General features: G+C 40.6%; 2 protein-coding genes across 3 annotated transcripts in view; both read left to right on the forward strand.

The window, feature by feature from the left end:
- The window catches only part of Anxa3 (annexin A3), a 54,091-nt gene that overhangs the window by 4,597 nt on the left and 37,065 nt on the right, over positions 1–12,429 (forward strand). The gene's annotated exons all lie outside the window — the stretch shown is intronic.
- On the forward strand, positions 205–688 carry LOC122106808 (spindle and kinetochore-associated protein 2-like). The gene is made up of 2 exons (XM_042678346.1): positions 205–224; positions 340–688. Exons 1-2 carry the CDS (start codon positions 205–207, stop codon positions 686–688), a joined length of 369 nt encoding a protein of 122 aa, XP_042534280.1.

The following is a 12,429-nucleotide window of genomic DNA, read 5'->3' on the forward strand; positions in this document are numbered from 1 at the left end:
CAGACGTTTGTATGTTCTGTTCATGGTGTGACTTTGGATACTGTTAAGTCTAAATCTATCCTGGTTAAAGGCCTGTGTCCTCTATCGCAATAATTACACTTCTGAAAATGTTTCATAGATAAACTTGCATAAGGCTGGAATAACATGGGGGTGAGGATATTGCATGTACTACTGAAAATATGCAGAGAAAACATACTATTGAAAATGTACACAACCTTCCAGAGGTACAAATTAATAAATTATGTATTTTAACTGTATAGCTATTTTTAATGCGGTCATAAGAAATGAGAGACAGTGGGCTCCACTCTGTGAGTACTGACAATTAGAAAATGTACCAAGGACTATTCAACACATGTTCCAGAAAGTTGATTCTGATCTGGATTATATTCAATATAGGCTAGAATATGAAATCAAGGCTAATCACCCTGACTCAGCAGGCAAGAAAAATCTAGTTAAACTTTTAAAGGAATTGACAGCCTTAAAGTCTCGATATCAAACCTGGTATGCATGTTTTAAGCCAGTCGTTGTTGAGCAGAAAGAAACTAAGAGCCGCATTTGTACTACTTTGAATAAGACCATGACTATGATACAAGAACTACAAAAGCATAGAGATCTGGAGTTGTCACCATTGACTGAAGAAGAGAAAACTGTGACAAAGCAATTAAAACCTCACATGCCAGATTTATGATGAAATGAAATTTTAAAAGAGAGCTCTAATGAAGAAGATATAATTCCACAGCCAAATGACAACTGGAGGTGGGGTATTAGTAAAGGAGTAGAAGTTTGGCTTGAGTGACAGGAAGGTTTCACAATAAGAGGGGAGTATATGAATGTATTTCAGCCAAAAGGATTGAATGGGGAAAAATATAAATGTCAACACACACGCATATGCATAGTTTTGTAATTTCAGGTAAGGAAGTTCTGTTTTCCATCTGTTTTTGTTTGTTTGTTTGTTTTTTATGTTTTTAATAATCCCCCACACTGGTCATGGGTCTTGAACTCAGGACCTGGGCTTTGTTTCTGAGCTCTTTTGCTCAAGGCTAGCACTTCACCACTTTGAGCCACAGCGCCACTTCCCGTTTTCTGGAGTTAATTGGAGATAAGAATCTCACAGACTTTCCTCTTTGGCCTGGCTTTGAATTCCAATTCTCAAATCTCAGCCTCCTGAGTAGGATTATAGAGGGAGCCACCAGCGCCCTGCTTGTTTTCTTTCTTTCTTTCTTCCTTTCTTTCTTTCTTTTCTTTCTTTCTTTCTTTCTTTCTTTCTTTCTTTCTTTCTTTCTTTCTTTCTTTCTTTCTTTCTTTCTTTCTTTTTCTTTCTTTCTTTCTTTCTCTCTCTCTCTCTCTTTCTCTCTCTCTCTTTCTTCCTTCCTTCCTTCCTTCTTTCTTCCTTTCTTCCTTTTTTTTTTATTAATGGTTGTGGGGCCTGCACTGTGAGCCTGGGCGCTGTCCCTCAGCTCTTCAGCTCAAGGTTAGCGCTCTACCACTTAAGCCACAGCACCACATCTGGGGCTTATGTGGTGCTGAGGAATTGAACCCAGGATCTCATGCATGCAAAGCAGGCAGCCTACTACTGAGCCACCTTCCCAGCCCCTTGTTTTCCTTTTATATAGCTGGGAAAAAGTAGAGATTCTGGCTGATATAAAAGAATGTTTAAGTGCATTTCACTCAATGTGTGGACATGATTTAAAAATTAAAGGGTAGGCAAAATATTTGTATTACACATTATACATGTATATGCATAATTTTATCTATGAAAGTGCTGATTGCAGATGGAGCCACATTATTGTGACTGCTTAAAATCCAGTTAATATATTAAATTAGTTTTTGTGTGATAGAAAAAAAAAAGAAAATATACCAAGATCTAATAATCAAGGGAAATAAACAAGTTATAGAAAATATGTAGAGAGCTATTTGGTTTAAAAGAAGGAAAGCTAAAAGAAGAGAATTATACAAAAACTGTTTCGTGGACCCATTGCAACAATGAGAAGTACAAGTCATTATGTCGAAAACGAACTTTACAACTTTGGGGGGGGCGGGGAGGATTGGGTGGGGGGGATGGGGGGAGGATGGGAAGGGATGGGAAGGGGAAACAAAGGAGGAGGCTACAATGCTTAATAAGAAATGTACTCATTATCTTGCCCATGTAATTGTAACCCCTCTGTACAGTATTTTCACAATAAAAATTTTAAAAAAGAGAAAAAAAAAAAAAACCAAAAGCTGTATTACAGGAAGACCTTCTAGAAAGGTGGGATCCTGAGCAAGGGCGCAAGGCTGTTTTACTTTGCACTGTATCAACTTCTGTCCTCTTTGGGTTTTTGTTGTTATTGTGAGTTAAAGCACACCTCTACCCCTCTGTATTTCTTCTTTTTCTTTTTCCATATATATATATATATATATATATATATATAATTGTAAAAATAGTGTACAGAGGGGTTACAGTTATATGAGTAGGGTAATGAGTACATTTCCTCTCGAGCATTGTTACCTTCTCCTTTGTTTATTCCCTACCATCTCTTCCCTCCCACCTCCCCAACTCTTCCTTCTCCCCACCCCCAACTCCTCTGTATTTCTTAAACCATGAGCATGTATTATATTTGTAAATACTGGGGGAGGGGAAGTTTAAGGAAAACCATGTGAAGATGTGACTGCTAGCAGCCATCCCAGAAGACCACCCAGACACAGTCACATACAGGAAAAAGAGTTTTTTTGCCAGCCAACGCTGAAAAGGCCACCTCTCCCCTGGAAGAGGGAAAAATAGTGCCCATCTTTTGTTCAGGGTTAAATTTATATTCTGGGGGTTAGGGACAGGAAGTCTGGGAAGTCCTTCATGTGCGTTTGCAGCTGAACATTGAAGATGGCACCTAGTTGGTTTTTTTTTTTTTATTGTAACAGTTACAGTTAGGCAGCATTCCCAGGATGTAGCTAAGGGCTAGGGGTGAAACAGGACTCCAGGCAAGTGAAGTGGGAGGAGCTGCCAGGGCTGAAGGCCAGCTGCAGATAGGCCTGGCCACATCAACTGGTGTTGAGGGAGGGTCTGAGGACCTGAGATGGAGGTCATGCTAACAGTGACCAGCCTTTGGCCCTATATTGTGCCTAGACCCTGCTGGCCAGAAAGCTAACGGAGATTTTTTCCCAGCTCTAAAAATCCTTGGTTCCTGTGGCAATTCGCTAGCAGTGACATGAGAGGCAAATGGCAGCCCTGGCCCACTAGAAAATTGGCAGGGAATTGGTTGACTAGCCTTTCAGCTGACACCTGCAAAGAACTGGGAAAGACCCAGTGAGTTTGGGAGGGGGTGCATTTGTGTCCTATTGCAGCCATGACCAAAGATCACAAATTTAGCAGTTTCAGCCAACATCTGGTTATTATCTCACAACTTATTTGTTAGAAGCCTTAAGTGGATCTCACAGCTCTAAAATCATGGGGCTGGCTATACCTCACTGTATCCAAGATGTTGAAGCAACCCAGAGTCCAAGGACAGGTGAACGGCTACATAGTACCTTTAAAAAAATGAAATCTTGTCACATACTACAACAGCAACAATTGTGTTATTTAATTTAGTTTTATTAATCTCACTTTGTCAAGACTTTAGAAACTTTTATTGTTGTTCATGGGGCCTGAACTCAGAGCCTGGGTGCTATCCCTGAGCAACCTTGCTCAAGGCTAGCACTCTATCACTTGGGCCATAGTTCCACTTCTGGTTTTCTGGTGGTTAATTGGAGGTAAAGTGTCTCACAGACTTTCCTGCCCAGGTTGGCTTTGAATGGAGATCCTCAGATCTCAGCCTCCTGAGTAGCTAGGATACAGGCGTGAGCTACCAGCACTTGACTAGAAACTTTTTTTTGTCATATTAGGGTCTGAACTCAGTTTAAATTCATGCTAGGCAGACACTGTACTACTTGGGCCCCTCTGCCAGACCATGATTCACAGAAACAGAAAAGAAAATGGCTGCCAGAGAGCACAAGAGGCAAATGAGGCATTGTTAAGTCAGTATTAAGTTTATATGACAAAATGAATTTCTGGTGAATATTCTCACCATTATAAAATTGCACACTTCAAAATGTTTAGACTTTATTAATAATAAAAATCCCCTCAGATTACTAGTTGCATAGATATGTGTGTGTGTATTTATGTATATATAACTAACTCAGGGCCCTGTGCTTATTAGGCAGACACTCTACCACTGAGCCATGAATCCAGCCATTTTTTCTCTAGTTACTTTGAGGATAGAGTCTTGCTTTCCAACCTGGGCACTTGCCTGAGCCACAATCCTCCAGCTTTTAGGCTTCCTGTGTTACTAGGATCATGGGCAAGTACCAGCAAGTCTAGCTTCCCTCAATAGAGATAGAGTCTTCGGGTCTTTTCTGCCTAGGCTGGTCTGGAACTTAATCTCAGCCTTCCATGTAGCTTGGGATGACAGGCCATTTCACCCAGCTATGGTACCTTAGCTGGCTTTGAACCTTGTTCCTTCTATTTCCTATCTCCTAACTAGTTAGGATTAAAATTATGAGCCACTGGAGACCTGTTTTTCAGTTTTAAATATTCTTATGATTAAAGTCCTTATGTGAGCAAGAGGCCAATTGTAAGGCAGTAGGATTTAAAAATTAACAATAAGCTGGCCACCAGTGACTCATACCTGTAATCCTAGCTACTCTAGAGGCTGAGATCTGAAGATTGTAGTTAGAAGCCAGACTGGGTAGGAAACTTTTATATTCAATTAACCACCTAAAAACTAGAAGTGGAGCTGTGGCTCAAAATGGTACAGCACTAGCCTTGAGCATAAAATCTCAAGGATAGTGCCCAGACCCTGAGTTCAAGCCCTACAACCAACCAATAACAACAACAACAATAATAAAAGCAAGCTTGGTTGTGTTGTCAACTGGCAAAGAGGCCAGGAGCTGAACCTGTCTCTCCATTGGATTGTGAGAATGGACAGTTAAAATTCTTGGGCACAGTCATAAAATGGCCTTACTCTGTTTTGCAGCTCACAAGTTTCTTTTCAGGGGTGCCAACATGTTCTACATGGTGAAATTTGAACTTGTGAGATCCAGAGGTCACTGCCTGAATGAGCAAGCATCTTCCATGCATGTCCATTTTTGAAAAGCTGGCTCCAAAAACTATCTTTGATTGGATCCTAGAGGCTTTTCATGAAACAACTTAGGAATACTGCTGGTTTCAGTCCTATTTGTTCTATTCTGTTCTTCTTTCACATACTCAATTGCAAACAAGCAATGGAGTCTACCCAGTTCTACAAAACGGTAGGTCAGTAAGAGATGGCTAGTTTGTGGTTAGTTTACTGGAGTAACATGATTGAGGAAGAAGACTTCAGTTGCAAGTTGAGTACGTGGCAGTTGAAAAGGAAGGAATGGCTGATTTCTTAGTTCTTTTCATTCCCTCCAGTGTGTTGCAACCCAACCATCATTTCAGATGAATACACAGTCTCTGTTGTGTCAGTATTTCCTCTAGTCTAAAATTTCCTTGTAAGAGAACCTGCTGGTTGATGGGTTTGCACTCGTTCTGTTGGAGGCTACTTATCATATTTACCTGTCTGTACTTAGGAACCTCACAAATTGAAATGTTCCTCTCTCTCTCTCTCTCTCTCTCTGTTGTATGGGGAGTGGGCTGAGAACAAAGAGCCACTTTGAAAGCAAAAGATAATGTCTAACTTGCATGCTGGAGGTGCCTTAGTTCATTCAAAGAGCAGATACTGCTTTAGTTCAGTTACAATCTAGTTCAACCCAATTTCCCTTTTCATAACTCTCTTGTTTATTAAAATGTGAACTCTTTTCTTCATAGAAGTATTGGGGTTTAAACTAAAGGTCTTGTGCTTTCTAGATAGGTGTTTTACCTCTTGAGCCATACCCCTAGCCCATAAAGGAAACACTTGAATATTACCTTGAGCAAATTGCATAGTCTTTATATCAGTTTCCTTATCCGTAAAAATGGGTATGACACCAAATATTGTGTGAAAGTATTAAACCAGTCTGCATAAAAAAAAATACAGAGGCTGGGAAGGTGGCTCAGTGGTAGAGCGCTCGCCTTGTATGCATGAGGCCCTGAGTTTGATTCTCAGTACCACATAAGCAGAAAAAGCCAGAAGTAAGGTTGTGGCCCAAGTCATAGAGCGCTAGCCTTGAGCTGAAGAGCTGAGGGACAGAGCCCATACCCAGAGTTCAGGTCCCACGACTGACAAAAACAAAAAACAAAACAACAACAATAACAACAAAACATGAAGATTGCCTGCAATGGAGTAATTGGGCATTCAGTAAGGTTTAGTTATAACCATTGCTTTTTATCTATATATACTATTTTTATTCTAAAATCTTTCCTTGCTAAATAATACCCCTGCAACTGTTTTCTTGGGCTTCATTTCATTTCAAATCAACAGTGTCTCTCCTCCATTGGAACTGTTTTCTTAGACCCATCTGAAACAGATTCTTATCATCAATACATTCTTTCTGATTACCTCTGTTTTTAATACTTTAAAGAGCTACATAGTTTTAAAGAAACAGTTCTGTGTGTCACCTTTCTGGCTATACTAGATAGAATCCAGTTCTAGCCTTCTGAACAGAGCTTCAGACTTCCAGGCCTGAGGAGCTCTGTTCTGCAGAAGATCACCTTCACTTTTTTTCCTTTGATTACATATTTTTATTGTTATTATAAAAGTGATCTACAAAGGGGTTACCAAGTCGTAAATCAGATAATGAGTGTATTTCTTTTTGGAGACTATTACCCCCCCTTTGTCCTCTCCTACATTTTCCCTCCTGTCCTCACCCACAAGTTGTATAATTCATTTCCAAGGTAATGTCTAGTGAGTACCACTACTGCATTTGTTCACCCTTTGTCCCACCATTTCTGTGTCCCCCCTCCACATACCCTCCCAAAGCAGATAAATGAATAAACAACAAAAAAATCTCATTTCCATTTACCTTAGTTCATTTTGATAAGTATTACTTTATATGACCAGAGGCACAGAAGTATTATGTTTTTGTGTCCTTCCCTAAGTCTCATGCATGAGTGCCTAAAGCCCTGTATAATTTATCACGTCCCGGGATTGTCCTCACTTCTGACACCAGTCACAGTTCCTTAGTACTTCCCACACTGCCGACTGATAGATCATAAATTCAGAATCTCCACAATTTCCTCAAATTCAAAATTCACTAGCATGTCCCAGAGAATTTCGTGAAAGTGCTATACGTTAAAACACAGATTTGTTATTAGACTTACAAATAGGGCAAGATCTGGACAAGTTTTGTCAGTAGAGCTTCTGATCCCTTCCTCGGTGATGCCAGGGTGCGGTACCCTCTCTGTACTTCACTGTCTGAGCCACCAGGAAGCCCCTCTAAACCTCTGGGTTTACAGTTTTAATCTGATTCATTATGTGAGCATGCTTGATTAAATTAGTTGCTACCCTATGGAGTTTCATATCCAACCTCCTTTTCTTTCCCACATCAGGCTGACTCAAAATTCTAGCTTCTAACATCATGGTTGGTCCCTCGGTGACCATTCTCATCTGAAGCTGTCTAAGGGTCCAGTGTAGGCCACTTCAGCAGCAGAACCAACACAATCCTGCCACTCAGGAAATTCCAAGGGCTTTTGAAAATCTGTGCCAAGAAACAGGATAAAGAGCAGATAGGCTGTTAACTTTACCACACCTGTTTCCCTCACATTAAAGCAGAGTTTTCCAAACACCATATTTCTTTGTTTTATAATAAAATTATACCCACACTCAAGGAACTGGTTGTATCTTTAATGATGAGGGGAAAGGGGGAAAATGAGCTAATGTTTTGTAGTAAATAAATGCTGACAAAGAGAATCATTTGAAACCACAGGAGTCGTGTAGAAGAAAGAACCCAGATACTCTGGGCTGAGAGTGTCGCTTGGTGATAATTCTACCCTGCACAGGCCTCCAGCTTGATCACTACCACATCCATATATATATATATACACACACATATATGTATATATACATATATTATATATAGATGTGTATAATATATGTATATATAATATATACATCTATGTATTATATGTATATATAATATACATATATAACATATAATATTATATATGTATATATACATATATATGTATATTTATATATGTGTATATATGTATATATATATATATACATATGTATATATACTGACTGTTGATAGAAGAAAACACTGATATAAGGTAGAAACTTGTTCCCATAATATTATGATCCTGCACGGCCTTCCTTTCCCACCAGACCCTCTCTTTCCTCTGATAGCTAAGGACCCAGGAGTCTCATTTCTGCTATTCCCCCAGCAGAATGACTCTAGTGATGGAACACTCAGTACACTGAGATAGAAAGAGTTTAAGGGAAGCTGAAAACCTTTCAAACTCTATTCGAAGCATGAGACCAACTTTGGGCATTGGTTGAGGTTTCAGGGATTTCGGAAAGCATTGTCTAATTTCGTATTTCTTGCTTAGACAGAAGAGATCCTACTATACTTTCTTTCCTAGTGTGTTTGTTCTTCCTGACTATGCAGATTTAAACATGTAGAGGAGGTTGCCTGAGTTCACTTAGGTAGATGTGTTGTCTTCCTCTTCCTGTGGTAGATGGCCTCCCATCCATGACCTGCCACCCCCCCCCCCCAACCGAAGATCTGGCTTCTAAACCAGCCCTGACTGCAACTAGCAGTGTGAGATGTGTGCTTTACACATGTCTCCTGGAGCTTCCTTAGGCAAATATTGGCCCACAGACAATTGGCTCTCAGCAGGAAGCAAAGGAAAAACAGGTTCAACCTGGATTTCAAATTGAAACATAAATGTCTCAAGATGAAGCCTGGAAAGATATATGCTCCAACCAGAACCAGACACCAGACTTCCTAGGAATGAACGGAATGAACTTGAAGAGTTGTTCTTTGCCACTCCCTGATCCCAGTCCAGTCATGAATGGGGTCCTTCTTTCGTATTTCATCATGATAAGAGTATAAATTGTAAATCTAATGAGCAATAGATGTGGTAAATCAGAGGCAAAGATGAAGGAAAATTGTAAATTCAACAAGGAATGTGAATTGGGCCAAGTATAATTTCATTTTCTTAAAAATCTGGGGAGAAGTGCAAGGAAAAAGTATTAGGAAAAAAAGATAAATATTTTAGCGAACTCTACAGTAAGAAGAATATGTAAGTTGCACATGAGTTAAAACAGTTAAGTCAGAAGAGCAGAGAATTCTTGTCTGTCCCTCTCTGAGGGACCAATCAGAGATAGACTCCTTCAACTTCCAGTTCTCTCTGCATCCTGAAAGTGAATTTGAATAGGAGTATAGACACTCAAGGAAACTGGTAGAAAAGTGCCATGCCTGGAGCTCTGCAAAGGCTGCTGGGAAGGGGGGGCGCAGGAGATGGCTTTAGTGGCACTTGCTGATGGTTTGGGTTTGGAGGGAATGGAAGATGAATGGCTCACAAGAGACTCAAGTTTCTGGTGGCTCATGGTGTCAGCTGATCCAGGAATCACTGGAAAGTAGGGACGAACATCAAGACTGGAGCCAGATTACCTGGGTTCTGTTCTTGCTCTGCCACAAACTACCTACATGACCTTGAACAGTTCTCTTCAACTACGCATGCCTCCATTACCTCCATTATAAAACAATATTATTACAAACTAAGTTAATAACAGTACCTACCTCCTAGTGTGATTTTGAAGACTGAACGGGGAAGGTGTAAAATACTTAGGCAAATGTAAATACATATGTAAATACATGTCATATGTAAAATACCATGGAAATGTTCCATGGGGGAAGATATGACTTGAGAGGTAATAACAGCTTAATAGGCAAGATACTAAAACATATGAAGTAGACACGGGCTATACAAGACCTGTGCTCAAAGTCTAGGCTGAGCTGTAAATGGAGTTGTCAGCACAGGGAAACAAGCATGGAAGAAATAGCCAGCTGCAGGATTGTAAGGGGCTCTGTACCGTAGAAAGCCACTTTGCAGAGATCAGGTAAGGGGAGGTGCTGGCCGAGAATAAATGCACACCTGAATAGAGAAAGAAACCCAGGAGTGAGACCCTGTAGCAAAAAGGAAATGGGGCTGGGCAGCTTAGTAGTAACGAACACATAACTGGGCAGGATCAAGGTTTCTTCTTGTTCATGCTGTACAGAAAGCCGCATACATTGTGTTTGTCCGTGCCTTCTGCTTTCTGAGCCATGCTCATCTTTCAACTCTAGCCTTCACCTCCTCTGTCATCACATTCCAGTGCTCTCCATCTGGTGAAATCACTGTGTTTACAAAAGAAAGGTATGAATGTTTTTCCCTTGAGTGTGCACAAGAGCAGATCCAAACATCTCCTTCAGACCTGTGAGACAGTTTGCAAGCAGGTCAGGACGTCAGCCCTGTTGACAATTCTGATGGCTGCCACCACACCTTCTGAAAAAAAGAACAGACAGCTTGGCCCTGGGGGTTACAGAAGTCCCTGCAGCATTGCTGAAAGCCAGAGCCTTCCACCTGTCCAGTGCCCGCTGGCAGCCTGTGAGGGCTGAAAAGGCTCCTAGTATGCGCCCTGTGCTCTGGGAATCAAATCTTTACCTGTACTCTGGTATCTCATCTACCACCATATTAGCTTCCTAGGGCTTCCAGAATGTAGCTTACTGTCACACACACACACACAAATACATTGTCTTACTGGGCATAGGTGGCTTGGCTCACATTTGTAATCTCAGCTATTCAAGAGGCTGAGACTCAGAAGATCAGGGCTTAAAACCAGCTTGGGCAGAAAAATCTGTGAGACTCCATCTTCAATTAACCAGCAAAAAGCTGGACTGTAGGTGTGACTCAAGTGGTAGAGCAACAACTGTAAGCAGAAAAAGCCCAGCAAACATGAAACTCTGAGTTCAAGAGTTGGTACTAAGAAATATTTCCTAGTTCTGGAAGGTAGAATCCTGAATCAAGGTGTCTGTCCCCCAGAAACTTGTGTGGGAGTCTTTCCTTGCTCTTCCTGGCTTCTGACATTTTGCCAGTCTAGGGAAGTGAGAAGAACCCCCGTATGCTAATCAAATCATTGGAACTTACACTGTTTAAAAAGCCAGAATAGGAAGAGAAAACAACAGAAATTGATTAAAATGTGTTTTTCATAGTCTAGGAAACACCTAGAATATGAGTAGGTCTCAAAGGGATGACATTGAATTCCAACTTACACTGCATCTTCAATGAAAAATAGTAATAAAATTTGGGGCCAGTAACAAGACAAAGGAAAAGACAACATGAGACTTTAAAAGACTTTAAAAGAAGCAGTTTAAGGAGGGGAAAGCAGGTATTTGCAGTTAAAGTAACTCAGCATAAAGTCACCTTGCTAGGAGGAATTCCTCCAGTCTCCGGCTCCAAACTGAAAAGGATCTCAAGTTGTCTTCAGTGGTTAAGCTTTGTTTTCACCAGGGTAGGATAGGATAGGATACTCTCCTGTAGCCTTTTCAATGGATTAATTCGCTTTAACTCCCCATAGTTCTTCCTATTTGGGGAAGGTCCTTCTGTCTCCACACTGACAATCCTTGGTTGGCTTCTGGTCTGTCTTTATTCTCTGTGTTTATCTCTATCTTCACAGGACTGTCTTCTTAGCAGGACACCAATCATCTTGGATTAGAGGCCCACTCTACTGCATTATGACCTCAACCCAATTAATTATATCTGAAATAAGTCTGTATCCAAATCAGACTGGTGCTTGTGATTAGGGTGTTGAGTGTATGTCCTTTGGGAATTCCATCTGTACCACCTGCCTCACTTAACTATATCATTTCAGGGCCTCTTCCTTTGATTCTGAAGGCTACTGTATGCTTGAAGAATTGAACAAGAAATCTTATATTTCCTAAATTTTTGTTGCTTTACTTTTTGGAATCCACTCCATTTTCTTCCTTGTATGATAAAGCTTCATGACCCAAGAGAATGTCTTGTCATGTCATTGAGCAGAGAATGATCACTTCTGTCTGGCTCTTTGAGAGCCTGTGTCTAAATGGTTTTATCCCAGGCTTTCATGTGAAGCCTTAATTCTTTGTTACATTTCTGGGGTTTATGCAGTGATAAGTGATGTGGCTTTGCCTCATCTCCAGAACACACCTGTACTTGCTGCTCTTTTTGCTCTGTAGTACCTTTGGCTGCAGTTAAGTCTGTTAACAGAGTTGGTACCTTGACTTTCTCCTTTATTCATTCTTCTGAATACAAACATTCAGTTTCTTGTAAATTCAGTACATGAAGAAGTAGCTACAACTCTGTATGTGTGTGTGTGTGTGTGTGTGTGTAGGGCAGAGTAGCCTCTCAAAGTGGCAACAGACAGTGCCTCAGTGCCAGCTTATACAGATCAGTGGCTTCAAAATACCACATTCTGTGGCTGACCTCCAAAGTGCCGTTTTGAAAAATTATATTGGCACAAAGAAGATGGTTCAAATGAGATGCAGGCTACACTAGAG

This window comes from Dipodomys spectabilis, unplaced genomic scaffold, assembly GCF_019054845.1.
Source record: "Dipodomys spectabilis isolate Male_0828 unplaced genomic scaffold, ASM1905484v1 ptg000043l, whole genome shotgun sequence".
NCBI classification, from domain to species: Eukaryota; Metazoa; Chordata; class Mammalia; order Rodentia; family Heteromyidae; genus Dipodomys; species Dipodomys spectabilis.

Excerpts from the sequence above, each read along its gene's own strand:
- LOC122106808 (XM_042678346.1), top strand. The coding sequence starts at position 205 with ATGTACACAACCTTCCAGAG. Across the intron at positions 225-339 it reads ATGTACACAACCTTCCAGAG|GACTATTCAACACATGTTCC; the intron begins GTACAAATTAAT and ends AAATGTACCAAG.